General features: G+C 39.2%; 1 protein-coding gene across 1 annotated transcript in view; it reads left to right on the top strand.

Moving 5' to 3' along the window:
* Nucleotides 1-27,389, top strand: part of cacna1bb (calcium channel, voltage-dependent, N type, alpha 1B subunit, b) — a 242,922-nt gene that overhangs the window by 176,985 nt on the left and 38,548 nt on the right. Inside the window, exons 25-35 of the mRNA XM_040000034.1 lie at nucleotides 308-437; nucleotides 1,427-1,556; nucleotides 2,284-2,343; nucleotides 3,287-3,393; nucleotides 5,872-5,883; nucleotides 8,111-8,131; nucleotides 13,200-13,296; nucleotides 16,400-16,560; nucleotides 16,682-16,819; nucleotides 18,058-18,259; nucleotides 18,744-18,908. Coding sequence (XP_039855968.1) covers nucleotides 308-437; nucleotides 1,427-1,556; nucleotides 2,284-2,343; nucleotides 3,287-3,393; nucleotides 5,872-5,883; nucleotides 8,111-8,131; nucleotides 13,200-13,296; nucleotides 16,400-16,560; nucleotides 16,682-16,819; nucleotides 18,058-18,259; nucleotides 18,744-18,908 — 1,223 coding nt within the window. The remainder of the gene's footprint in view (nucleotides 1-307; nucleotides 438-1,426; nucleotides 1,557-2,283; nucleotides 2,344-3,286; nucleotides 3,394-5,871; nucleotides 5,884-8,110; nucleotides 8,132-13,199; nucleotides 13,297-16,399; nucleotides 16,561-16,681; nucleotides 16,820-18,057; nucleotides 18,260-18,743; nucleotides 18,909-27,389) is intronic.

The following is a 27,389-nucleotide window of genomic DNA, read 5'->3' as shown; positions in this document are numbered from 1 at the left end:
AAATACTGCATCTCTTCAAGGTGTCTGTAAAAGTATGTGTACTTGTTTGTGAGCTAAGTTAATATTCTTCCATGTGCGAAAAACAGTTTTTCATGACATAGCTGTCACACTTAATCTTGACCCTGCAACCACGATCTTATGAGAAATGTCTAATTAGTGAAATGATGTGTTGTATATTTCTGTGAAGCGCAGCTATAAAATGCCTAAAGAAACTAAAAGCCTGCATTTAACATCCATAGAAAATACCTCACTTGTTACGGTCTGTGCTTCTTTGAGCTAAATGAGCGTATTTGTTTTTGCGCATCAGTGAACAACATCGACTGTGACAACCTCCAGCTCAGTGAGGAGAAGAAAGATCTGGAAGAGGACGAGGCAGCTAATGGGCCTCGGCAGATCCTTCCCTACAGCTCAATGTTCATCTTCGGCCAAACAAACCCGTAAGTTGTGAGGTGACTCAGCGGACTGGCGTGGGGTTAGCATAAACAGCATATTGAGAAGTAAAAGCTTTAATTGATTTCATTCAGATTCCTCTTTAAAGCACTGAAACAGTCAGTGGTTTGCTTATGTCTGACTCTTTAGTGGTTAATAACAAATCACCGTTATTCTCACTTGCCATGCTTAAATAAATCCTTTCTCTTTGGGGTATTTCATGCCTCACCTACACACAAAGGCAACAGTCACTCCCAGAAGTGGAGCTCTGGGTGTAGCTTCAATTTGGAGTCATTTTCTCTGTGAGGACCTGTTTTGGGGAGGAAAGCAGCAACTGCAAATATACAGTACTGTGCAAAAGTTCTTGAACCATCCCTCATTTGTTTTAATTTTGCTTCCAAGCAGTTTCTTGTAATTTCTTTTAAAGTGGTCACGGGCAATATTTTCCAGGCTTTCCAAAGGTCTTCCAAGGCTCTTCTTTGGACATTTGCTGCTTTTTGGATCCTTTTCTCTTCACCCAATTAGAACATTATTTCTTGTGCATCCTGGGGTAAATTCTAGCTGAGTAACAGGAAGGTGCCACCTCAAATTCGAGGCCATTGGACACTCAAGTGGTCTCAAGATCTTATAGACAAGTGAGCTAAAGCATGGCTAGTTAAAATTTCAGCCTTAAGCTTTTAAGATTTAACACAAGAATTGAATCATAGTCAGAAGCATAACATAAAATGCAGATGCCATAGTAATGCTAATGCTATAAATTAAAAAAAATATATAAATAGTAATGCTATAAATACGCAGATGCTCTATAGTTCTGTGAAACGGCATAGTTCAGCGGCAGATTCATTCCCTACCTTCATGTATTGTTTTGGATATGTGTTTGTCCACAGCCTGTTATGGAAGGATGTCACCTGAAAGCACCTTGTGAGCTGTCACTGCTAAGCGTGTAGTACATTTGCTCGAGTTTGTGCGTGCGTGTGTTTATATGTTGGTCTTGCAGGGTGCGACGGCTGTGTCACTATGTGGTCAACCTACGCTACTTTGAAATGTGCATCCTGACGGTCATTACCATGAGCAGCATCGCCCTGGCAGCTGAGGACCCCGTGCAAGCCAATGCGACGCGCAACGATGTGAGTCAGGCCTACATCAAGACTTCATAAATAAACATCTGGAAGTACACAACAAACACACTTGTTGTCAGACAGATAAACACACATGGACAAGTATATGCATGAAAACATGCAGGCTAGCACAGGCCGGATGAGGATTCACACATAAACACGTCTCATTTGGGCTGACTGACTGATTCATTTGGACCGATTGAGAAGTTCTTCCTAACAGGATCTGACAGTTTATCCATGTTGAGGAATGAGTGGTAGGAGGCACAAAAACAAACTTTTAATCATTTCTTGGTGAAATAACTGATTCGCAAGTGGTTCAGAGCCAAAAATCCAGTAACTATCCTGTTTTTGTATTCTTTACATCCCTGTGTGATATGTTAGCCCATGCTGGGAATAAGGATGATTTTTTTGTTTTGTTTTGACAGACGAGCACAGCTAGTTAGTATTGTAGTCAGGGGTGCAGAGGGAAACTGTGTGTGTGTGTGTGTGTGTGTTATTTATTTTTTGGTGAGCGTGTGTGCCTGTTGTGAGGTGTTAAGGTAATGTGTATCTATGCAGTACAGCGCAAAGCTGACAGAGTTTGAGATCTTTGGCAGGACATAGGAACACGTTGTGCATATCTGGTCCATTCTTACACACACATACACACACCCTTTCAAAGACTGAAAACATCTGTCACTGGGTCTGTTAGTGAGTCATTTTAAAGGATATTTCCTTATTGCTTAACTTTTTGTAGGTTCTCAAGTACCTGGATTATGTCTTCACTGGAGTCTTCACCTTTGAGATGGTGATTAAGGTGAGAAGGATGGAAAAATCAAGGTACATTTTCATTTGAGCCGCATGAGCTATGAAAACCTGCTGTGCAAGATTTTGGTCAAACGTCTACAACATCTGTGGTGAGCTAAATGTAAAGATTGCCTTGATCAACACTCAACAAAGCTAAAAACACAATCACAAAGTAATAAAACTACATTGACACTTTCTCCAAAAATATTGCATTGGTGATGATATATGATGATAGATGCCTTGATCGCTAATATACAGAAAACTATTTGATACATGCATCATCAAAAAAAAAGCATATTCAGAAGCAAGCATGTCACTCTCATAATCAGCTGCTTACATCCTATTGCCTTTAACTGTTCTTTTACAACGTGTAGCATGTCTTTCTCTACTTTGATAGTGGTATTTTTTAAGCTGCTGCAAGAACCAAAATAATCCAAGTCAGAGTCCTGGAGATTTGAACCTAAAACAGAAGCCAGACACCCCGCTACAAGGAAGAATATTTGGTTTTTGCATCACTTAGTAATGTAAACTGGCTCACAGACTTCTCCATAATAATTAGTCCAATTAGGAAGCAGCAGGAATAGTTTCATGACAGACATTATTTTCTGTCGGCTTGAAGATTCTGTCCTTTTCTGGATATATGCACTGTTTACTTATATAGTATAAGATACATATAAATCTGTTTCAGTTTGGTTTTTTTTTATAATCTAATAAGGAGTTGTTTCATAATGAGCTTTCGTCATTTTTAACCAAATTTAGCTTGTTAGATTTATTTTTACTTTATGCTTTTGACCTGCTTATAACCACATCTGAGCTTTAATGAAAAGGCCAGCAAACTGTGGATAGCATGTCACTGACATCACTAATTGGCTTTGTGGTTTTACGTGGAGATAACACTCCATCCTAATGTGTCTAATTTAATTCTGTAATTCCATCACTCTCTGCGACTCCAGATGATTGACCTGGGACTGCTTCTCCACCCTGGCTCTTATTTCCGTGACCTGTGGAATATTCTGGACTTCATCGTGGTCAGCGGAGCTCTGGTGGCCTTTGCCTGCTCGTGAGTCAACTTTCCCTTGAATTTTTTTCTGTTCATTATTTTATCATCCCAGCAGTGCTTGAATATAATGTACACCAACCACATAACAAGATGTGGAAACCATCATCATTAAAACGCCAAATGGTTTGTTTTGTTGCCTCCTCTCAACTATCCAGTGGACGAGCATTATGAATTTTAATGTGCTCGTCTTATTGTTTTCCCATGAATTCCAAGACTTTTGTGTTGCCCAGCGGTTATTTTGCTGCCATGATTATGTTACATAAAGTCTTCACAGCCCCTCCCTGCTAGTTGGCTAATAGGTCATGCACAATTTGGCTGATAGGTTTAAGGCTCAGGTGGAGACAGAAGGACAGGATTTTCCCATGACTGTCAGGCTCTAGCTGCCATCTAGTTGGTACTTTGGATTTAATGCCTTATACAGAATCTGCTTTTTGAATATTCGTTTTCTTTTTAGTGGAGTAGAAGTTCGAACATAGTATGGATCATAGACTGTATATAAAACACTGCATCAACTTATTTACATTGTGCATGAGTTATATATGAATGAGTTTAGGGAAGGTAACAATGTTTACACACATCTTTTCTATACATTCTGTAAAATGTTTATGTCATTTGCTAGTTTTACGTCTTATTTAATATTGTCAGGTATTTATTTTAAATATATGGTCGGATTGATGATAAAGAAGGCCATTACCACCTTGTCATAGACAATTCACTAGAATGCTCATGTTTAGGCTTCAAAACAATGGCGTAAACCATTAGGTGATAACATGGTGGCCATGTTTTGTCCATTTTTTATATACAGTCAATGGCATGGTTATAAGAACCACACTGTTTACAGTGTTGTGAGAAAGTATTTGCCCCCTTCCTGATTTCCTAATTTTTGCACATTTGTACATGTTTCAGATAATCAAATAAATTTTAATTGCGAATAACCCCACGTAATTACAAAATTCATTTTTCTGTTTTTTCAGATGATGATTTGATTTATGAATGGGAAAGTTATCCAAACCTACCTGGCCCTATGTGAAAAAGTAACCTGAAATCAAGTGTTTACATGGCAATGAGTTTTTCATTTGCTGTGGAGGAATTTTGGCTCACTCTTCTTTGCTGAATTGTTTTGATTCAGCCACTTTGGAGGGTTTTCGAGCATAAACGGCCTGTTTAATGTCATGCCAAAGCACATCAATTTGATTGAAGTCCAGACTTTGATTAGTCCACTCCAAAACCTCCTTTTCTTGTCTGGATTTTTTTTGAGCCGTTCAGATGTGGACTCACTGAATATCCTAAGTTAACTTGAGTTACAACGCTTGTCTCGTCAGTCCACAGAATATTTTGTCAAAAGTCTTGGACACCATCAAGATGTTTTCTGTCAAATGTGAAATGAGCTTTTGTGTTCTTGTTGGCTAGCAGTGGTTTTCTCCTTGAACACTCCCATGGGTTTTTCCCAGTATCTATCTTATTTTTAAATGATGAACTCTGACCTTAACTGACGCGAGTCCTGCGGTTCTTTAGATGTTGTTCTGGGTTGTTTTGTGGCCTCCTTGATAAGTCATCAATGCACTCTTGAAGTACTTTTGATAGGCTGGTCACTCCTGAAGGTTCAGCACTATTATAAGTTTTCTCCATTTGTGGATAATGGGTCTCAGCGTGATTCGCTGGAGCTCTAAAGCCTTAGAAATGGCTTTGTGACCCATTCCAGAGTTATAGATGTCAATGACTTTGTTTCTCAGCTGTTTCTTTCAGCTGTGCCACGATGTGATGTGGTTAATCACAGAAAGATTCATGATTTAGCAAGCGGGACACTTTTTTTTCACATAGAGCCAGTTAGGTTTGCATAGCTTTCCCCCCCTTAATCAATGAAATAATAGTAATGTAAAAACTAAATTTTGCATTTACTTGGGTTATTTTTATTTAATACAAACATTTAGGTAAAAGAAGAAACTCTGGAAAGGCGCCAGATTTTTTTCATTGCATTTTTTTATTGTATAACCTGCCCTTAGATACTGTGGTGTAAGTCAAAATTAAATCCCCACTTGCACTGTAATCTGAGTGGAATTGACTCCTTATTGGTGAGCATTCTTACTGGTATCAGTAGACTTATTCTTGTTACCTGTATTTCAGTATATCTCAGTATACAACTGGTTTGGAAATCATGTAAATAAATGTTTTCCAAAGCCAGAGGAGTTCTGGGTCTCTTGAGAAAGCTGGTGATCACACATTTTGTTTTGAACAATGTTTTCAGGGTTTTTTTGCCACTATTTCACACACTGACTGAAACTCTCCACAGTTGCTTGTCACGTGTGTTTTTCTTTGTAACGCTTTCTGTCTCTGATTTCTCTTTTTCCCTTTTTTTGTCTTTTGCCAGCACTAGGTTGATGCTTGTCTCTGTCTTTTATCTGTTGCTGACTCTTTCTCTGTATTCTCTCTGTCACTTTTTCTCTTTCTTCTTTGTTTTCTGGCTTGGATTGCTTTCAGGAGCCTTATGGGGTAATGCCTGCTCTTTCTGTCAGTCTGTCTGTTTATTCATGTGCATATCTGCCCGTTTGAATCACTTTTTCTCCACCTTAGCTCGTGGTATTTTCAGCAAGGTGTTGTTTTTTGTCTTCTCACAGCTAAATGTTTTGCACAAATGTCATATTTTGTTACTTTCTATTTTTATCATCGCCACCACAGTCACGATTAAAGACATTGCATTTCCTCTGTTTGTGTTATGTAACTATGTTGTGTTACATCTGTATTCGAGTTACATAAGAGCAATTACCCGTTTTCCATTTATTGGACATATTTTATGTGTGTTAGAAGCTACAATGTACACAGTGCACAGTGGACCAGTGCTGAGATTGAACAAAACACTGCTTCAAAAACATATCAGACGTTTGAGCTTTCATAGCGTGATTCAGGTCATTATGAACACAAAGAAACTGAATGATGCTGCTTATAATAACGACGCAAATAAATAAAAGAGCTAAATAAAAACTATTAAACAGAGTGAATAATAGATGAAGGATTTTCTTACCAATAATGCACAGTTAATGATATTCAGGAGTTATCAAATTGAACCCCTTCATCCCTCCATTCAGCTTTCACTTCCTGTCTGGCATTTTGTTTCTCCCGTCAGCTCTGTAATCAACTCTCATTCACCACCAATCAACCATGTAAGAGGCTCCATTCACAGCACCAGGTCTAATTGATAGATGTGATACCTGACAACCTACATTTTATTTTTATTTAGATCTTATTTTCATACTTAATCTAAACACAGGAAAAAGGAAGGCAAGTTGTAAACCTGTTACCCAAACTGTCTGTTTTGAAACATCCAACACAGTTACTGCTTTGTGTTTTTGAAGGCGCTTACTTTAGGATTAATGTCTAGATATAAAAGGATTTTATATATTAATATTGTGTTTCAACTGAAAGGTCAAAATTTATTTAAAAACTGTGATAACTCATTGACCAATCCAATTCAAAATTGTTAATTCACACCAATTTGTCTGTTTTCATGGAAATTTATAGTTTGAAAATGATTTTTAATCTCACTTAAAAAGCTGTGTTTTGTCATAAAGAAGCAGCCATCAGTGAAGAAGACAGACTCGAGGTCTTTATGTGTCCATAGTATAAAACCTGACCTGTAGCAACTTTAGGAAAATTAGGCACCGAACATTATATCTAATGGCCAGCAGGTGGCGACTCCTTTGGTTCCAAAAATAAGTGCAGCTATATTGAAGGTTATGAGAAAATGCATGTATTCCTTGCGTGATCTGTGACCTTAATGAGCATTTTCTTGATGAGATTAAGCTCTCAATCCGGTCGTTAAGTGATGACGTTACGAATCCTACTTCCGGGCCTAAAGTAGTCTGCGTTTAATATGGCTTTTGTGTTGTTAACATGTTTAATGTTTTGTATTTTCTTCTATTTGATCTCAAAAAGCTCCTAAAACAGTCAGTGATCACTGTTGACCTCCCTCGGCTTTTATTACCGCTAATCATTTATTTAAGCTCAGTTTTTAAAACCTTGGGATGTAACTACAGCCCAGCCCATGCAGCAGTATATGAATGACTAACCTATTGTGGATGGATTATCTCAGTTGTTGAAAATGTAAAACTCAAAGACACATATTTACAAAATGTTTTTATTTGCTTCAGAAATGGTTAAATGCAAATATCAGTATAACACTCTGTAACATTATTACCTTTATTATTATGTTGCATTTTATACTAATTTTCTAAAATATTTTCCGCAGCAGTAGTAATGCACCACATGATCAGAGTATAGCTGCATTGGTGTCTTGGCTCCATACCCATGATCTTCAGCATACTAAAACACTGCAATGTAACAGAATTACTGTAGGACCACATTTCTTAGCTCCAGAGTATATGTAGTCAGTCATGACATTATAATCATCTTCATGTCATCAGTTTGATTTTCCCTCATATTCAGTATCCACAAACACTATTTCTTCCAAATATTTTATCCAGCTTATCTTGCTTTAAAAGGGTGTTTACTTTAAATTTACTTAAAAGTCACTTTTTTGTCTCTTATCTTTGCTTTCTTTTGATGTGTTTTGAAGTTTGAACCACCAAAATTGTCACTATATCTTCACGCCTGGGTGATATCTGTGTAAAGTGTTTATTTTGCTTTGTCTTGCTTTACATGCTGCTGTCTGTCTTTGTGTATTGTCTGCGTGCATATGCTTATCATTTCTTTTCCCCATCAGATCGCAACAAAGCGTGGCAAGGTGGGAATTGTCAGTATCTACTTTTTTTCGTTTTAACCCCTCGTACCCTTTTGCCCTCCTCCTGTGAAACACAGAACATTCCTCTTATCAGCCTCCGAGGTTTACGTTGTCGCCCTTCATCCCAAAGTGCTTGGGATGTGACTCCCTTCCCTCCTCGCTTTCCCTCCCTTTTATAAACCTTTTCTCCTGTCCCAGTATTGGGACATCAAGACAAAAAGGAAATATTGGGAGCTCTCCCTCATAGCTTTCAGAAGTTAATCAACACACAGACGGGGATTTGGGCTGCAGGAATCTGAAACTCAGGTTATCAGTTGTATCAAAGCCTAAGTCCTTACCTATCCTCTCAGTTTTCTCTTTTAATCGTGACTAAAGTCAATTTAATCAGTTAAATGTCCAAGAGATTACCAACCTCCACCTTCATCTCTTCTTCTTTATGCCTATGGAATTAGAGGGCAGCCAATAAAGGATTATAGCTTCTCTCATGAATTCACCTTAAATAATTTTTTTAATTTGTTCCTCACAGCCTGTCGTGTTTGTAAGGAAAATCACAATAGACATCTGTTTTTCTCTGTTAAAAGAGAGTTTTTGCTTTGTTAATATTTGTTTTTGAAAAAGACAGAATTTTAGAGTATGCCATATTTTTAACCTTTTAAAAATGTTTCTGAATAAATGGAAGTAGCGGATCGGGCTACACTGGGTGAAGAGTGTGTTAACAGTGTCCTCTTGCAATGTTGTAGATTTGAAAATACTCCCATTAGTAGAAATCAAAGAGGAAAATGGAGAAAATATGCAAACCAGCTGCTGCTATGCACTAGAGGCTCTAAATGAACACTAGAAAGGCTGACCTACGATACGGATTGTGTTGGAGATATTTTTTAAAATGTGATTTTGACCTGCATTTTCAGCTTTTGCTAATAGTCAAAGAAAACCTTCACCATTACCATTAAAATGGGAAATAATAAGCCAAACATACATTTTACAAAATTCCTCAAGAACTTTGAATCCTCTGTAAATTTTGAAACAGATAGCAGGAACTTTGCGCATCCGATTTTGCTGATGCAGCTTTAGACGTCAGATGTTACGAGTCTGAACAGGAAATCTTCTCTTTCATGAGCGAGCAGCAGCTACAGAAGTTAAGCTACTCCAGATGACCTCATGTGTGGCTGCTGAATACGTTGCAATCACCACTGATGTGTGCTGCATCGACATGAAAACACAAACTCCCCGCCCGTGCGCTTCTGAAAGCTATTGGGAGACTGTTCTTGCCATCTCAATGTGTTGAGGTCCTTAAAAAGCAGGACTGGCATTGACTTCGCAAATTGCATGCCAGAGTATCCAAGTTATACAAGCATGAGAGCCGCATGCCGTTTTGTTAGATTTTTTTATTGAGAATTTGAAAGGCCCCCTGGGGCCAGAACTTTTTGGAACCATGCTTCTCTCCGGTTTCAGTTCTGTCCTTCCCTCGCCAGTCACCACATATTAAAAAAATAGCCATGTTCATTATTCTGGTGGGTTTCTCTGAGTCCCCTAGTACCTAATAACAATCCTTTCTTTTTAATGAGACCCTGTAAAGCGCTGACATACTGACCTGGGTCTGTGCGAGTGTGTCTGTGCTTGTCCAGCTACCTTAATGAGGACCATTTTTCACTTTGGGAACATTAGAGCAAGAACAATCTGTAGAGGAACTTTTTGTCCTGTCCTCACTTCTCCAAAGGTCTTTTAAGGTTGGGTTTTAGGGTTGCTGAGAGGTTTAGACACAGTTAGGGTGGTTAAAATAGGTAAGCACACTATGAGCCAGGAAAAGGTATTGAAGAAGTCATTACTGTATGTTAAAACTTTGTAGCTTTGTTTCTACATTTTCTTTTTGTTTGCCTGTATCTTATTTTTATTCTTGCTGCAAGACTAATTCTAATGTGCCAAGAGGCTAGCCTCCAGGTAATGACCCAAAAAGAAGACACAAGAGGGAAGGATTGTGCTTTAAATTTAATGTGTATTTTTTGGAAATATGCCTTTTACGATTGCAGGTCGAGGACATCTTAGGCTAGTATGCTAATGTTAAAAGCTTGTGATATGCTGTTGGGTATCTCGAACTAATAAACTTTCCAAAAGTTTGAGTTCTTTACAGAACTCTTCATATAAAATGCACTCACCTGCCACTTTGTTAGGTACACCTGTTCAACTTCTAAATAAGTAACTATTCAGCCAATCACATGGCAACGACTCAGTGCATTGAGGGGTGTAGACATGATTGATACAACCTGCTAAACTTCAAACCAAGCATCAGAATGGGGGGAAAATGTGATTTAAGTGACTGATCAACAGATATAATGAATGCTTATCTACTGGGATTTTACCATGCAGGCAGGGTTTACAGAGAATATTCTGGAAAAGATTAAATCTCCAGTGAACAGTAGTTTTCTGAGCGAAAATGCCTTATTGGTGTCAAAGGTCAGGGGAGAATGGCCACACTGCTACCAGGTTATAGAAAAGAAAGAGTAACACAAATATCCAGTTGTTACAACCAAGCAATGCAGAACAAGTTGATGCTTAAAGTACATGGGCTCCATGAGCAGAACAACGCACCGTGGTAAATATAGTCTCAGGAAACTGAGACTATATATCCAAACGTCAGGCTGCTGGTGGTGTAACGGTGTAGGGGGATATTTTCTTGGTACTTTTTTTTTTTTTTTACACTTTACCAATTAAACACCACAGCCTACCCGAGTAATTTTGCTGACATTGTCCATGCCTTCTTGAGCACAGTGGTCAACAGGATAACACTCCATGTCACAAAACTCACATCATCTCCAACTGGTTTCTTGAACATTACACTGTACTGTACTCAAGTGGTCCTCTACAGCAGCGGTCCCCAACCCCCGGGCCTCAGACCGGTACCGGTCCGTGAGTCGTTTGGTACCGGGCCGCGAGAGTTGAGACTCAGGTGTGAAATGTATGGTTTTCAGGGTTTTTATCGGTTTTCAGCGTTATTTTGTTATCGTTTTTATCATTAACTCGGTTTTCCTTGGTCTTTTCACGTGTGTTATGAATAAATCTTCTTTTTTTCGGTACCGGTACTAATTTTATTTTGTTGTATTTATCCGCGACACCTCCGTGAAAATATTGTCGGGCATAAACCGGTCCGTGCCGCAAAAAAGGTTGGGGACCACTGCTCTACAGCCACCAGATTACAATCCAGTAGAGCTTCTTTGGGATGTGGTAGAACAGGAGATATGCATGATGGATATAGAGTTGACACCCACAATGCGTGTCACTAATTAATTAAAAATCCTTCACACTCAAACTATCCTTGGCCAGTGTCACTCTGTGAATGATGGCTCGACTGTATGTCATTATCATGATGGCACGCTTACTTCCCATAAATAGTGAGCAAAACGTGCAACGTCTGCAGTGACAGCAGTGGTTCCTGCAAAGAAACTGCCTCCTGCACCTGCGGCAGATTCTTTGTGCATTTACTGTAAAAATGTATGATTTTGTGTGTTATTAAACAGAAACAATGCTAATTTGTATTGTGGAAGAAGCATCGAAGGAAGCAATACCTGGAACAATTCACTACCAGACATAGTCCTTCAATGAAAACTTGAAGTATGAAATGAAAAGGGTGTAATTTCACTGTTGTGTGAATAGCTTTTGTTGTGGATTTTGAAGATGGAAAAAACAGACCAAAGGAAAGATTAAAGGAAAAGAAAACAAGAACAAAGGGAAAGAAAATGAAAAGAGGCTTAAAAGGGGGTTTGGAAGAAAATACATTATAACATTAAATATACACTGAAGCATGTAAGAAACAAACAAAAAAGAAGGTCAGAATCTTCAAAGAAAGAAAATATTGAATGTCAGGAAGGTGTGGAGGGAAGGGATGACTGAATGATGGAATGAAGAAGCGGAGGGAGGGCAATAAGGAAGGAAAAAGGAAAAGGATTAAGAAAGGAAGGCAGGAAAGAAAGGAAGTGGTTTTAGAAACAAGATCAGGACAATGGGAAAAGATAATAGAAGGAAATAAGGTTAGAAGGAAGGAAAAAATAAAGATGGAAAGATAGAATAAGGAAAAGAAAGAATTAAGAAAGCTGGGGATGGACTACAACAAGGGGGAGAGAAGAAGGGGAGGAAGGAAGGAAAAGAAAAGGCGATGAAAGGAAGGATACGAGGTTTGGAAGAAAGAAAGGGCAGCAGGTTTCAGGGAAACAAGGAAGGAGGGGTGTTAGGACAAAGAAGGTAGAAAAGAAGATTTGAAGAAAAGAGGCATAGTAAGGAGTTATACTGGGAGGAAAGAAGGGCATTAAGAGAAGGGAGAGGAGGGAAAGACAACAAGGAAGAAGAATAAGTGAGAAAGGGAAGAAAGGTAGGAAGGAAAAGAAGCATCAATGAAAAGACAAAAAGGATGAAATAAAAGGAAGAAAGGAAGTAGATATAGAAACAAGGAGAGGAAGGAATGATGAAAAGACAGGAGGATAAGAAGGAAGGGGGAAGGTAGAAAGGAAACATGTCTTCCCAATGTGATGTTTATGTAAAGTTTGGTCAGAAGGTTCCTTTGTAAGTGCGCATGCGCCATTAGCATGCTGCCTGCTGTAACCCATAATTTCCTTCGGGATTAATAAAATATTCTGATTCTGAAATAAGGAAGAAAGGCAGAGAAATAGATAGGAAGGAAAGGAGCTAAGGAGAAAGGAAGGAAAACTAGGAAGGAAGATGTGGGAACAGAAAAGAGAACATAATGAGATTCACACATCTTAAAAGATGCGTGAAGTTGTAGGAATGAAAGAAAAAAAACAATAAAAAGAAAACAAAGCAGCCAAAGGGAAGATCAGAAAAAAGGAAAAGAAAGGGAGTAATTACAAAAGTATCTCGATAAGAGGAGAAGACTGGTGAAGCATGTTTCTGTAGAATAACATACCTCACTCACATGCATGTGTTCTACTAACAGAATATATGCATCCTACAATATAAACCTGGTGAAGTGCAGTCAGTTCTTGTTAATGCAGCCTGAGTTGAAAGGGTTTAGAGTGTCATTGCACTACATCACCCAGACTAACTGTACTCTCAATCTGCACAGAGGGACAAAAGGCAAGGACATCAACACTATCAAGTCCCTGAGGGTCCTCCGGGTCCTGCGGCCGCTCAAGACCATTAAACGGCTGCCCAAACTGAAGGTACGGTAATCAAATCTGTCACAGATCGTTCTGTAAGTCTGTAAGAAAAACCAAAAACCCACAGAGCACCCAAACAGTCCTGATCCGCCACAATATGAAACAGGAAAATACCGCCGTGTAATCCATTTATTTCAACAAAGTAACTGTATTCTAAATACCACCTTTTTAAACTGTAACTGTAACGGAATACAGTTACTCATATTTTGTATTTTAAATACGTAACGGCGGTACATGTATTCCGTTACTCCCCAACACTGTAGATAGACCTGCCACCGCACAGTTTAAACCGTTCTGAACATCGAAAGTCTACAAGAATCAGTGGAACAACACAACTAACACATTTGAATCCTGGTTTGTCTGTTGATCAGCTTGCTCTATTCAGCACTTCATGCCTCCTACTTATACACCCCTGACACATTCGTGCACACAATCGAGAGGCAGTCTCCAGAAACCTACTCTACCATATCAGAAATGAAAAGTTTGATTTTTGCTTGATTTTTTGCTTAGATACTGAATTTTATATTCTGTGTCTTACACGCCTACAGTAGGCGAGTACTTGGTTCTCGAAGGAGTTTTGTGGCAATTAACAATGAAACACATACTTAATGCACTGTAACACATTACACTGATGATTTCTCATTGTTTAGCCAATGTTTTATGACTTATGCGATATATTTAATCATTTGGACGTGATTGCTGCATTTGCAGTGTTAATAGTTTGGCTTATTTGGTGCTCACTTACCTGTCAGCCTTGAGCTGGCAGCTATTCCTCTTTTGTTTGTGATGAATTGGCAATTATTTCAAATTGAGTTTGCAGAAACTGGGTAACCGCAGAAGTGAAGTCTGTTCTTCTCTATTTGTCTTCCATCTTCAATAAAATATGTTTAAATTGTGTGTTTCTAAAAAAGAAAAAAGAAAATCACTTAATTTAAAGAAAAAAAGGTGGTGTTTTTTATGTGGATTTACAAAAACTCCTAGGATTACATGTCCTCATTATTGGAAGTGTTGTGCTAATTATACTGAGCTTATGGAGAATTGATTACTGCAGAGAGTTTTGAAGATCTTTAAAATTAATAGTTAGAATTTATATAATATATTACCATGATACAGCTATTATAAAGATATATATTATAAAGAATTACACTGGGAGCACAATGCTGTGTAGAATCCTGTTTTCCTCAATTGTTGTCTCAGACAGAAATGACAGCTTTCCTCTGCTGTGTGGACAAAAGTATGTGTCAAAAGAGGAGAGATCTGATTGGGCTAATAAAAGTGAGATGATTGAGACAGATCGAAGGTGGCAGACAGACGCCCATCCAAAGCTCTTCTTGGATACTTAGGGAGAGTGGTTTGACAGGACAGGCTGGTTAAAGTACCTCTGTCTTCACTCTGGTTTAAGAGCAGCCTCGATGGGAGTCACTCAAGTAGCAGCATATTCACTGGTTACATTGCATACATGTCAGAATGGATCGACAAAGCACTTCATCTCTCAAAGAGATCCCAGCACAAGCTGACAGAGATAGTGACAGGCACAGACTGCTGTTTGCAGGTGGGAGATGGGAAAGATATCTGGGTTTAGAACAAGGCTGACTGTGTCCACAAAGTGGCTAGTCTAGATCAGCAGTCCCCAACCCCCGGGCCTCAGACCAGTACCGGTCCGTGAGTCGTTTGGTACCGGGCCGCGAGAGTTGAGGCTCAGGTGTGAAATGTATAGTTTTTAGGGGTTTTATCAGTTTTCAGCGTTATTTTGTTATCGTTTTTATTGTTTACTCGGTTTTCCTTGGTCTTTTCACGTGTGTTATGAATAAATTTTCTTTTTTCCGGTACCGGTACTAGTTTTATTTTGTTGTATTTATCCGCGACACCTTAAAGGCCGGTCCATGAAAATAATGTCGGGCATAAACCGGTCCGTGGTGCAAAAAAGGTTGGGGACCGCTGGTCTAGATTACATTTGATCCAGATTACTAGTGAGACTACAACAGCTTTTCATTCAGAAACAAAGCCATCTAACAGAAATCGTTGGTTTATGAATATAGTCTTTGTTTAAAGTGAATATGTCAGCATTACAAACAGAATTGAAATGTCATCCCAGTAGTGTGAATTTGTTTAGGTGATGTCTAGCAGACAGCTAGCAACTGTATCGTCTCCATTTCTGCACCAACCTGCCCGTCAAAGCTGCTACATCTCTAATAATGCATCATTTTGAACTGTAAAATAACGTTTCAGCTGCTTCCTTATTCACAAGGGTTCACCACACAGGGTTTTTATACCAGGTGTCCTTCCTGATGCAACCTTACCGCTGTGGCGACCCCTTGTGGTTAAGCCAAAAATAGCACAACTTTAAATATTTATAAAATTTAAATTGTTTCATGAAGGAGTAAATAAAATATAGAAATAAAAACAGTTTTTTAGAATCAGCCTGTAAACATGTATTGTTCCTTTAAAGTCAGACATTTTAACAGAGTCTCTGTGCACTGACTGTCTTTCGGAGGCAGCCTCAAGTGGCCATGAGAGGTACTGCATGTTGCTTGCCACTTTTGTGATGACTGGAGGTTACAGTCGGGAAGATACACATAAATACCTTACCATTAATTCAATCCAATTAGTTTAATTTCTATTCTATTCTCTTTATATAGTATCAATTTAAAAAAAACTGCATGCATTATGCTGTAAAGACCCTACAATGTTAGAATGAAATCGCAACAATCACATGACACCCTATGAGCAAGCACCTGACAACAGTGGGAAGGAAAAACTCCCTTTTAACAGGAAGAAACCTCTCACAGAGGCAGCCATACAACGTAAAACACACAGAGAGTGAAAAGAGCCCTAATAATATGCTTTGTCAGAAAGGAAAGCTTGAAAGTTGTCTCGAGGTTGTCCGAATGCAAACTGGGAGCTGGTTCCATAATAAGGGGCCTGAAAGCTGAAGGCTCTGCCTCCCATTCTACTTTCAAATACTCTAGGAGTCACAAGTAGACCTTGAGCTTGAGAGCAAAGCACTCTGTTAGGATAATAAGGTACTGTGAGGTCTTTAGATGTGACAGGCCTGATTAGTCAAGAACTTTACAGCTCTGTGTGTGTGTGCTTGTGTGTTTCTCAGGCTGTATTCGACTGCGTTGTAAACTCTCTGAAGAACGTCCTCAACATCCTCATCGTCTACATCCTCTTCATGTTCATCTTCGCTGTGATTGCTGTTCAGCTCTTTAAGGGGAAATTTTTCTACTGCAGTGACGAGTCCAAGACCCTGGAGAAAGACTGCAGGTACGTTTATATTACTGTTTTTATTACTGTTGTCTATTCTAACTATATCTTCCTCCTTCACTTTTTTCTCCTTTTTTTGTCACATCTTTTCAACTAATTCTGTCTGCCTTCTTGCTTTCAGGGGTCAGTTTTTGGACTACGACAGGGATGAAGTAACGGCGAAGCCCAGAGTGTGGAAGAAGTATGAGTTTCACTATGATAACGTGCTGTGGGCTTTTCTAACACTCTTCACTGTCTCCACTGGAGAGGGCTGGCCAGTGTAAGTCAGGACAGCCTGCATATCATTTTCAGTAGCACCTAGATGGAGGTCCAAGTGGTTTTTATCATTAAAGATATGAAACTAATAAATCTGATTAATTGGTGCAGAAAGAAATATTGCTCAAATTTTTAGCTGACAATAAGTGCTTGAGTGTTGGAAACATTCGTGACTTTTTCAAGTTAAAATTTCCATTGGTGATTCATCCTGAAAGGCACTCATCACACCTGGAGCCAGATTGTACTGTGCAGTTTAAATGTACCTGATTTCTCCCAGATGTAATTACTGTGCATTCTGTTAATATGCAATCAAGTTTCATTGCATAGATGTCAGTCTGTCATTCTGTGCCTTAACGCCTTTGCTTGGGCTGAAGTACCACAAGCAGATTCATCGTTGTCTCTGTCAAAGGTCGTTGATGCCTGTTTGCTTTTTGGCATTTCATGTACTTACCTGAAAATGAAAAGTAGATTGCTAAACTGAGTGAGCTTGTCATGACAGCTGAAAATCACAGACTTTCTAACAAGCTGTGACAGCTCAGTAAGACCATAATCACAAGGAAGGACTCTTGATTGGTTTTATGCTAGTACATTGCACCTGTAGATACTGCAATATGAGTGATAGAGACACAGCCTTATAACGTTTTGTTCTTAACCTAAAAGCCTTAACCTAAAATGATAATGTATAAAAGGAAAAGAAAAGAAATATTATTAATAAATTAAACAGAAGACGTGGAAGGAACCTCATCTGCTGACTAAAGGGTCACACATTTAAGGGTTGGACATAGGAAGCGCTGATGTTCGGCCAATAACAGATATTCTAAGCTCCAGTTGCCTAGATAAACCTCCAATGTATTTACCATTTTTCTCATTGGTAGTCACTTTAATCACTTGCCTCAAAGTGAAGGAAGGTTTTGTTGCTCAAAGTCGCTGAATGTCATTGACTTTCTATGGGTACTATATCCAATTGCTATGGTTACCACATCCAGTTGATTCCTGTGTGGATGTGCGTTTAGCCTCTGCTGGTATTGGTCAATTTTTCAAGGTTTCTGGGTGTAATCAGAATATTATCATTTTCAAGATGGTTCTGTTTCATCTTTAAATGTGAAAATCTCTTCCGTTATTTTTCTTTTGATCCATTGGCCTGCAAGCAACCAAAACCTGCTCAAAATGCATTGTTTAGTAAAACTTAGGAATAAATCTACATCAGTTTTGAAAATGATTTTAGTCTTTCCTTCTTTTTAGTGTCCTGAAGCACTCTGTGGATGCCACATATGAGGACCAGGGCCCCAGTCCAGGCTTTCGCATGGAGACATCTATCTTTTATGTGGTCTACTTTGTGGTGTTTCCTTTCTTCTTTGTCAACATATTCGTAGCTTTGATCATCATAACTTTTCAGGAGCAGGGAGACAAGGCCATGTCGGAATGTACATTGGAAAAGAATGAGGTGAGAGTGGAAAGTGATGCACTTTATTGTGGTTTTTTTTTTTCTTTTTTTGTGGGGGGTGTTCTGGGAAGAAGAAGAAAACACAAATTACAAAGACACTGGTAATTTCTTCAGAGACACTAGCACTCATGCCGATCCTCTTCTAAATGTCTCTTCTATGCAAATCACATTAAACATGACAATTCCCTGCTCTTAAAAAGAAAGCAGCAGGGCTTATCTTCTCACTCCCTTCATCTCTTCTTCACAGGGACTTTGTGAAAACCCTGCTGTTTTCTTTCTATGATGTATTGGCTAGTGATCAGAGAACTTTAATTTGTGGTATCTTCTTTTAACATTACAAAACACTTAGAAAAGTCGGTAGTGGTATGCCAGCTGTTGTGTATTTGAAAAACTTTGAATTCTTCTCTCTAATGAAAGATATAAAGTTGTTGCATCAGAGAGTTTTCTTACCCGATCTGTTTTGTTTTGTCTTTTCAACTCTCAGAGGGCTTGTATTGACTTTGCCATCAATGCCAAGCCGCTGACGAGATACATGCCAGAGAACAAGCAGTCCTTCCAGTACAAAATGTGGAAATTTGTGGTGTCGTCTCCTTTTGAGTATGCCATCATGACTTTGATTGCCCTCAACACCGTCGTGCTGATGATGAAGGTTAGTTTTTTCTCCCACTAATGAGGCATGTGACAGTTCCCTTCAGACACCTCTGAGGCAGAGAAAGTAGTGCATTGGTTCAGCGATAGTTATGCAGTTCCCAATTTGATACAACAGACTGTTGAAATATCAAAAAGGATTACAGGAGATGTTTTTATAAACGACCATTCAATCTTTTACTTTTAAAGGCAATAATGAAAACAACTGTGGTCTGGCATTAAGACGTACTGTTGTTAGCAACTGACTATTGACACTTTACATTACATTACTTTCTAGTTTGAGGCAAAAGAGCTTGTATTTTATCCATTTCCTTTACTCGTCTTCTAATTATTCAGGTAATCCGGGTTATCTCATCTGGTCTGAATGATTTTTTTCTGCCATTATGGAGCCATGGAAACTAACAATGAATCCTGATAAACCCTAAGTTTAGCTCTTGTTCACCTTCAAGGTCGTCTCTTTGGGAAGCTCTGAACTGCATCCTACATGGCTGTAATTTTCAGAAACCTGTCTGGAATGTCCATTCTTTTTTTTCTTTTTCTTTTTTTTTTTTTGTCTTTCCCGTTTGGTTCTTTAGCCATCAAAATTATTGTCTGAAGGCCAAGAAAGATGCTCCAAAAAAGAGAAAACAAGCAAAACGAGGAAACACAATAAACACAGCACCATTGCAATAACCTAGATAAGTGTAAGTAACAGTAAATACTAAATATTGAATGTTCAAGGCATGGTTCCTTGATCTTTTGGATATCACAGGTGTTTTCACTCTTTGCCTGGCCCTTCACCCAGGACCATTTTGCTTTGGGAGACCCTACCAGGGCTGACTCACTAGAACATGCAAAACCCTCCACCACAATGAGGTGGTGATCAGGGCTGGACTGGCCATCGGGCATACCGGGCACTTGCCCGGTGGGCCGCTCGTGATTTTTCGTTTTTATGGGCCGATGGGGTTTTATTTCTTTTCTTTTTTTTTTTTTTTTTTTTTTTTTTTATAAATTTTATTTTCAGTCACAGCAGCATGTTAACAACAAAACATTGAACATACAGTAGTTTGCTGTTCAGTATTTACAATACCCCAAAAGATAACAGAAATAGAGAAGGAAAAAACAAACAAACCAAAGAAACCCCTACAAAACAACAAAAAACAAACAAACAACAACAAACAAATATAAAAATAAAATGTATAAGGGACATTCAGCGTACAGTTAACTATGACAGTGATATAGAGATATGGCATCCGGTCATGATAAGGTGGTCATTTTAAATGTTTCCATGTACATCAGGAATGGCTGCCATGCCTTAAGAAATTTGGTGGTTGAACCTGCCAGTGTATATCTCATCTTTTCTAAATGTAAAAACCTCATGAGCTCCGCAAGCCACTGTTCATGTGTGGGAGGAGCTTCCTGCTTCCATCTTAAAAGTATAAGGCGCCTTGCGATAAGTGAAGCAAAGGCAATAGAATTCGAATAGCATTTTGGCAAAGTGATGTCTTGAGGTATCACCCCAAAGATAGCCGTTAGGGCAGAAGGATCATATTTAACATTATACATCTCTGACAGAGTGTTAAATATAGACACCCAATAGGTATGAAGATTGGGGCATGTCCAAAAGGTATGAAGGAGCGAACCTGTTTCTGCTTTACATCTGTTACACAGAGGGTCAGCTCCTGGATAGAACTTGGCTAACTTTTCCTTGGAGATATGTAATCGGTGTAGGACCTTAAATTGAAGGAGCCCATGCCTGGCACATATCGAAGAAGAGTGTACCCTCTGGAGAAAAGATTGCCAGAGCTCATCTGTTATAGTCATCCCAAGGTCTTTCTCCCACTGTGCTTTAAGGATGAAGAGAGAAGGAGATTGAAGATCTAATAGTATAGCATAGATTTCTTTAATCGCCCCTCTCTTATGAACGTTTATATTAATAATTTTATCCAATGAAGTTTCCTCAGGTAGTTCCGGAAATGAAGGAAATCGACTCTTTACAAAGTGACGAATTTGTAAATAGCGGAAAAAATGTTGCCGAGGAACATTAAACTGCTTCAGGAGCTGCGTGAATGAGGCAAAAATCCCATCTACAAAAAGGTCTTTGATATTTCTAAGGCCATTACTTTCCCATAATTTAAAGGCAGCGTCCATCATGGAGGGTGGGAACATATGATTTGAGCAGATAGGTGCTTTAATTGACATTAAGTGTAACCCCAACCTTTTCCTACATTGCACCCAGATTCTGAGCGAGTCATACAACAAAGGGTTACGTTTATAGGTGTATAGTTCTAATGGGAGAGCTGAACTCAACAAAGCTGATAGGCAAATTTTGCCACAATTGGATGACTCAATTTGGAGCCAAGCTGGAGTCTCTGTAGTAACATTACTCATCCAGTACAGCATATTACGAATATTTGCTGCCCAATAATAAGACTGAAAGTTTGGCAAGGCTAATCCACCCATTGGCCTAGTCCTCTGCATGAAATCTTTCCGAATTCGTGGACTTTTGCCATTCCAAATAAATGCAGAGATATGCTTATTCAGTGTTATAAAATACTTATTGGGTAAGTAGCATGGGATACATTGAAATAAATAAAGGAACTTGGGTAGTATGTTCATTTTGATAGAATTGATGCGGCCAATTAATGACAGTGGTAAATTGTTCCATCTCTGAAGATCTGTCTCAGTATTTTTAAGCAGCGGGACAAAGTTTCTTTCATAAAGATCTTTGTATGAGTGGGTAACCTTAACCCCCAGATAGGTCACATACCCTGATTTAACGTTAAATTGAAAATCTGAAAATGAAATCTTTCTGGCTAGAGAGTTGACACAGAGAAGTTCACTTTTATGCAGGTTCAACTTGTAACCTGAAATATTACCAAAACATTCAAAAATGGCAAGAGCACGGGGAAGAGAGCATAAAGGCTCTGACATATACAGCAGGAGGTCGTCAGCATACAAGGATATTTTGTGCTCCTGGTCACCTCTGAAGATGCCCTTAATGCAACTGTCAGCTCGCAGTTTAATCGCCAGTGGTTCAATTGATAATGCAAAAAGAAGAGGGGATAAGGGACAACCTTGTCTCGTACCACGGAGAAGTGGGAAATAAGAAGAGAATAACGAATTTGTTCTAACACGTGCCATAGGTGAGGAGTAAAGTAACTGAATCCATGAAATGAAATTAGGGCCAAATCCAAATTTATGCAGAGTATAAAACAGATAATCCCACTCCACCCGGTCAAATGCCTTCTCAGCATCGAGTAATAAGGCAATTTCAGGGGTTGTAGTTGACTTGGTGTGTAATATGTTTAAAAACCTGCGCAGGTTGAAAAAACCATGCCTACCCTTCACGAAACCTGTCTGATCTGGAGAAATTAACAATGGTAGGTATTGCTCTAGCCTGAGAGCAAGTGTTTTTGACAGTATTTTTAAATCTACATTTAAGAGTGATATAGGACGATATGATGAACACTCTAATGGATCCTTATTTGGCTTCAATAGGAGTGAGATGGTCGCTTGTCGAAGCGTTAGGGGAAGACATTTTGAAACCAATGACTCAATGAACATGTCTCGTAATAAAGGTGATAAACTGTCTTTAAAGGTCTTGTAAAATTCAACCGGATACCCATCCGGACCCGGGGATTTGCCATTCTGCATTGAGCTAATCGCCAACTTAATTTCTTCCACCGTAATTTGCTCCTCTAATTGGTCTCTGAATGCCGAGGTTAAAGTCGGAACTGTCATTCCATCAAAAAAAACCTCAAACAGTCCAGGCGTGTTTAAAGATTCAGAATCATAGAGACTGGAATAGAATATTTTGAAACTCTCATTTATTTTTTGTGGTGTAGTGGTGACATGTCCAGATTCAGTCCTAATTTCAGGGATTATACGAGTTGCTTCTGATTTACGAAGCTGATGTGCTAAAATTTTAGATGCTTTTTCTCCGTGCTCATACCATCTTCCTCTAGATTTAAGAATCATAGACTCTGACTGCTGGGTTGAGATTAAATTAAATTCAGTCTGTAACGTTAGTCTTTGTTTATACAAATCTGGAGAGGGGGTTGTAGAGTGTTGCTCATCCAATTGCGAAATAAGGTGTATCAATTCAGAAAGACGTTTCTGTTTCTGTTTTCTAGTATATGAACAGTATGATATAATATGGCCCCGTAAGAATGCTTTTAAGCTTTCCCAAACCGTACTATAGGCCATGCCAGGCGTAATGTTTGTTCTTATAAAGATATCAATTTGTTTGGAAAGATATTCCACAAACTCCTTATCTGACAAAGAAAGAGGATTGAGTCTCCAGGAGTACACAAAGGGTTCATCCGGGAAGCTGAGTTCCAAAACAAGTGGACTGTGATCAGATATTACTATGCTATTGTATTTACAAGTCTTGATATTGGGAAGCAATTTTTTGTCAACAAAAAAGTAGTCTATACGAGAATACGTTTGATGCACTGCAGAAAAAAAGGAATATTGTTTAGTGGAGGGGTAGAGAAATCGCCACGCATCAACAGCCCCATAGGTTTGTAAATAAGACTGTAACACTAATGAGGATTTAGGGAGTGGAAGTCTTTTATCTGAGGAGCGATCTAGTACTGGATCCATAACAGTATTCATGTCCCCTCCAAGGATCAAGTGGTGTGTATTGATCTGTGGAAGGGAATTAAGAAAGTCATTGAAAAAAGTTGAGTCATTCCAATTCGGAGCATATACGTTTGCTAAAATAAGTGAAGTATTAAACAGGGACCCTGTCACAACTACATAGCGACCATTTGGGTCAGCTATTGTGTGAGAGACTATAAACGGAGTATTCTTATTAATCAAAATTGCTGCACCTCTGGCTTTACCATTGAATTTGGAATGAAAAATTTGTCCAACCCAATTTCGTCTTAATCTGGCATGATCTGTATGCTTAAGGTGTGTTTCTTGAAGAAACGCTACATGTACTTTAAGATAAAGAAGATGAGAGAGCACCTTATTTCGTTTCACTAGGTGGTTCAATCCCTTCACATTCCAACTAATAAAGTTAACATGGCAGCCATTACTCACAGCAGTTGAAGTGTCATCAACAGAAGTCATCACCATATAAGTACATGATGAAAAAGGCGGTTCCAAACGCAAATACCAATCCTATCATGAGTGCACACTGAAATGTTGTTGTTAACAATAATCTGAGCAAATAATATACAACAAAAAAGAAAAAAAAACAAAAGAAAAAGAAAAAGTAGATAAGTCCCTCCCACCCACCTCCCCGTGTTCAGTGTTGTCCCCAAACGACACACACCAATTTCCCAAAGCTCCCCTGCTTCTATTAAGAGTCCCATTCACCTTATTCATAACCACAGCCCCACATGAGCAGAAGCATCTGAACTATGAATCACACATGTAGTCCAAAACATATTCAAATTAGAAAGTCACAAAGTCCAACACAATAGAGTAAAATAATTAAGAGAAGGAAAGAGAAAAACTCCCACGTCGCATTTACCCGTAACCGAAAAACGGACCTGTTTCAATTCTCATCGAACCTGACCCCGGAGTCCCTTTTAAGTGACAAGTACTGGAATATATTTAACCTCCCAGGAAACAAGGGCAAACTCACCAACATCTGAGATTTCTAAATGAACATTGAACATGAAACTAAGCTAAACCAAAGATCGTCCGTTTATTGATTGACAAAAATATAGTCACGATGGTATGAAAGTCCCGGTGGTTCTTATGAAATGTCATTCGGGAGATGACTCAAACTTGGAGTCAATGAAATCTTTCACTGCTTTAGGAGAGTCGAATACCTGTGTTTCTCCATTAAACGAGATCCGAAGCCGGGCAGGATAAAGAAGACCGTAGCGAACTCCGTCTTTTTTCCGTAGTAGTCCCTTCACCTCGCTGAAAGCAGCCCGGCGTCTGGCCAGGTCGGCGCTGTAGTCAGGAAAGATGAAGATCTGCTTCCCTTGAAACTCCAGCCGGCCTTTCTGTCTGGCTAAGCGCTGTATCCGCTCCTTCTCCTGGTAGTAATGAATGCGAACAATGAACGGCCGCGGTCGCCCTCCCTCCGTGGGCAGCGCAACCGCCGCCCCGTGAGCTCTGTCCAGGATCGGAGCCTACTCCAAACCGCCGGGACCACCCAGTACAACGTGCAACAGATCAGCAACAAATTTAGTGGGATTCCCTTGTTCGGCTCCCTCCGGCACTCCTAATATACGCAAGTTGCATCGTCTTCCCCGATTCTCCAAGTCGTCAGTTTTCAGCAGCAACTTCTTGTATTGGTTACTCAGATCTGCGAAACATGTCTCCATAACTTCTAGCCGCTTGTCCAGATTATTCAAGCCTTCTTCGTGTTCGCCCAACTTCTCAGTACATTCGTCAAGAGTGGTTTGGATGGGCGAAATGGCTCGTTTAATTTCGTCCCGTAGGTTGTCATTTTCCTCTTGAATCACTTCTTTGACAATGTCGCGGAAAGCTAGCAGTGTCGCTGGGTCAACGGTAGTTTTGCTAGCGGTCCCTGAGCAGCTAGCCTGCACTCCTTTAGCAGACTGCTTAGGAGGCATGTCACTTCGAGATAAGGCAAAAAGACGGAAAGAACAACAGCTAAAACAATGCTGACTTTCTTAATAGAGCTTAAGAAATCTCTGAATTGGGCCACAATAGGTGAACCATAAAGTAATTTAACAGATAAATGGGACCTCGTGGTTTGCGCGTCTACTCCATAACGCGCCCCCTAGCGGACCCCTTCTTTTTTTAACGGTATAAATGAATGGTGGTGGATTGGCCAGTTGGTCATGATCGACTCTGGGCTGGACCAATTACAGCCGAGGAGGAGGAACCCAGCGGAGGTCGCGCTAAACAACAGCAGCACGTTTAAGCTTGATCAGCTGTTGTTAGAATTTATTTAATATTAATTTCTAGTATCAGCTGATGTTTGCTGGAGCCACAGCTGTAAAAGCTGCTGGTCATGATATCGGTTTGTATATCTGGTGAGAGGGAAACATGAAGATGAAACCAGGAGATGTCCTTACTGAATCATCAGAGCTGAACAGGTGATGGAGAAACAGGTTTACCTTTTAGCTGACATGAATGAGTTGAAGGGAAGTTATGAACTGTTTCTGAGAGACAAATAACACCAGGATCCTTTTTTATGCAGCTGACAGCTGGTAACTGTGCAGGGGCGGGTCTAGGAAAGTTTTGCCAGGGGGCCAGGTAGGGCATTAACAGGGAAAGGGGGGCACAAAGAAATACTTTTCTTTCTTATTCTCATTTAAAATGTCTAGCTTTTAATAAATAATTATCTGAATCTTACAACCAAAGTTTTCATCTGATGTAAAATGTATAGAAATCCATGATTGTATTCAGTAAATATCAAGTCTAGTATATAGCCTAGTAAGTTATAGTATTCTTTCCTTTGGGAAGGTACCATCTGTGCAGTCTGCAATTCTGTTGAAGAAAGATGTTGAATCTATTTAATTACTGGAGAAAAATCATAGATTTCTGTGCATTTGTTTTATACGTGCATTAAATTAAAATCGATTTTGTCAATTAAGCATCGAGGCAGAGGGTACAGGAATAGTTCCCTATTTTTTTTTCTTTTCTTTTTTTGCTGGGAGTTGGCAACCCTATTAGTTAGGTATATGTATTTATAAATTAGGTTGTTTTATATTTTTGCTAAGTACTGTTTAGAATACCAGAATAGGGAGGATGGTGTAGGTTTAAGTTTATCATAAAGGCTTTATGGCTTTTCCTATAATACCATGGTGAGCCGGTCACTAGTCAAAATGCCCAGGCTGATTTTTTGTCCCAGTCCAGCCCTGGTGGTGATTCATGGAGGGAAACGTCAACTAAAAATGTAATTAAAATTTCCATGGAGACAAACTTAGGAGCTAGTGTTGGTGCCATATCACAGTCAATCCTCTGGATACAAGCTGTTCCTAGTTATGCCCCCCCCCAAGATCCTGATTATATGGTGATATCATAGAGCAAATATAAACAGAACAGGACCATAAGAGGGTGATTAAAAAAGCATTTGAGAGGTGCACGACCTCATAGAGGAGATGGTTAGAATCTTGTTATGGGTTGAGTCCTGAAACTTTTTGTTCCCAGTGAGTTCTTTATTCAAAACCAAGCAGCAGCAATAATTGATCATGTGCAGTCCTATTTTATCTCTATGATGCATGGCTAAAGAGGATTGTGGCGTCTTTATGGCAGTCTTGCATGAACTCTGCAGATACAGTACATACAATCCCATTTCAATGTCAGTGAAATCACATGCAGTTGCAATACAAGCCTTTTCTGATATGTAAGATGTTTAAAATTTAATAAGCCAGACCTGACAGATGCAGATGTCTCTGGTGGGTGGAAGCAGTCCAGAACAGAACAGGAGTGAATAAACATGAATAAAAAGGATCTGCAGTGTTTTGGTGTTGCGTTTACAGCTGTAGTTTTCAGTATCATGTACAGAGGCTGTCTGATCCATGCATTAAGTGTGCAATAAATAACGGGAGTCAATTTT

The sequence above is a fragment of the Simochromis diagramma genome, unplaced genomic scaffold, assembly GCF_900408965.1.
Source record: "Simochromis diagramma unplaced genomic scaffold, fSimDia1.1 OVJJ01000596.1, whole genome shotgun sequence".
Lineage (NCBI taxonomy): Eukaryota > Metazoa > Chordata > Actinopteri > Cichliformes > Cichlidae > Simochromis > Simochromis diagramma.
The sequence above is the reverse complement of the archived record's forward strand: the minus strand, read 5'-3'. Positions and strand labels throughout refer to the sequence as shown.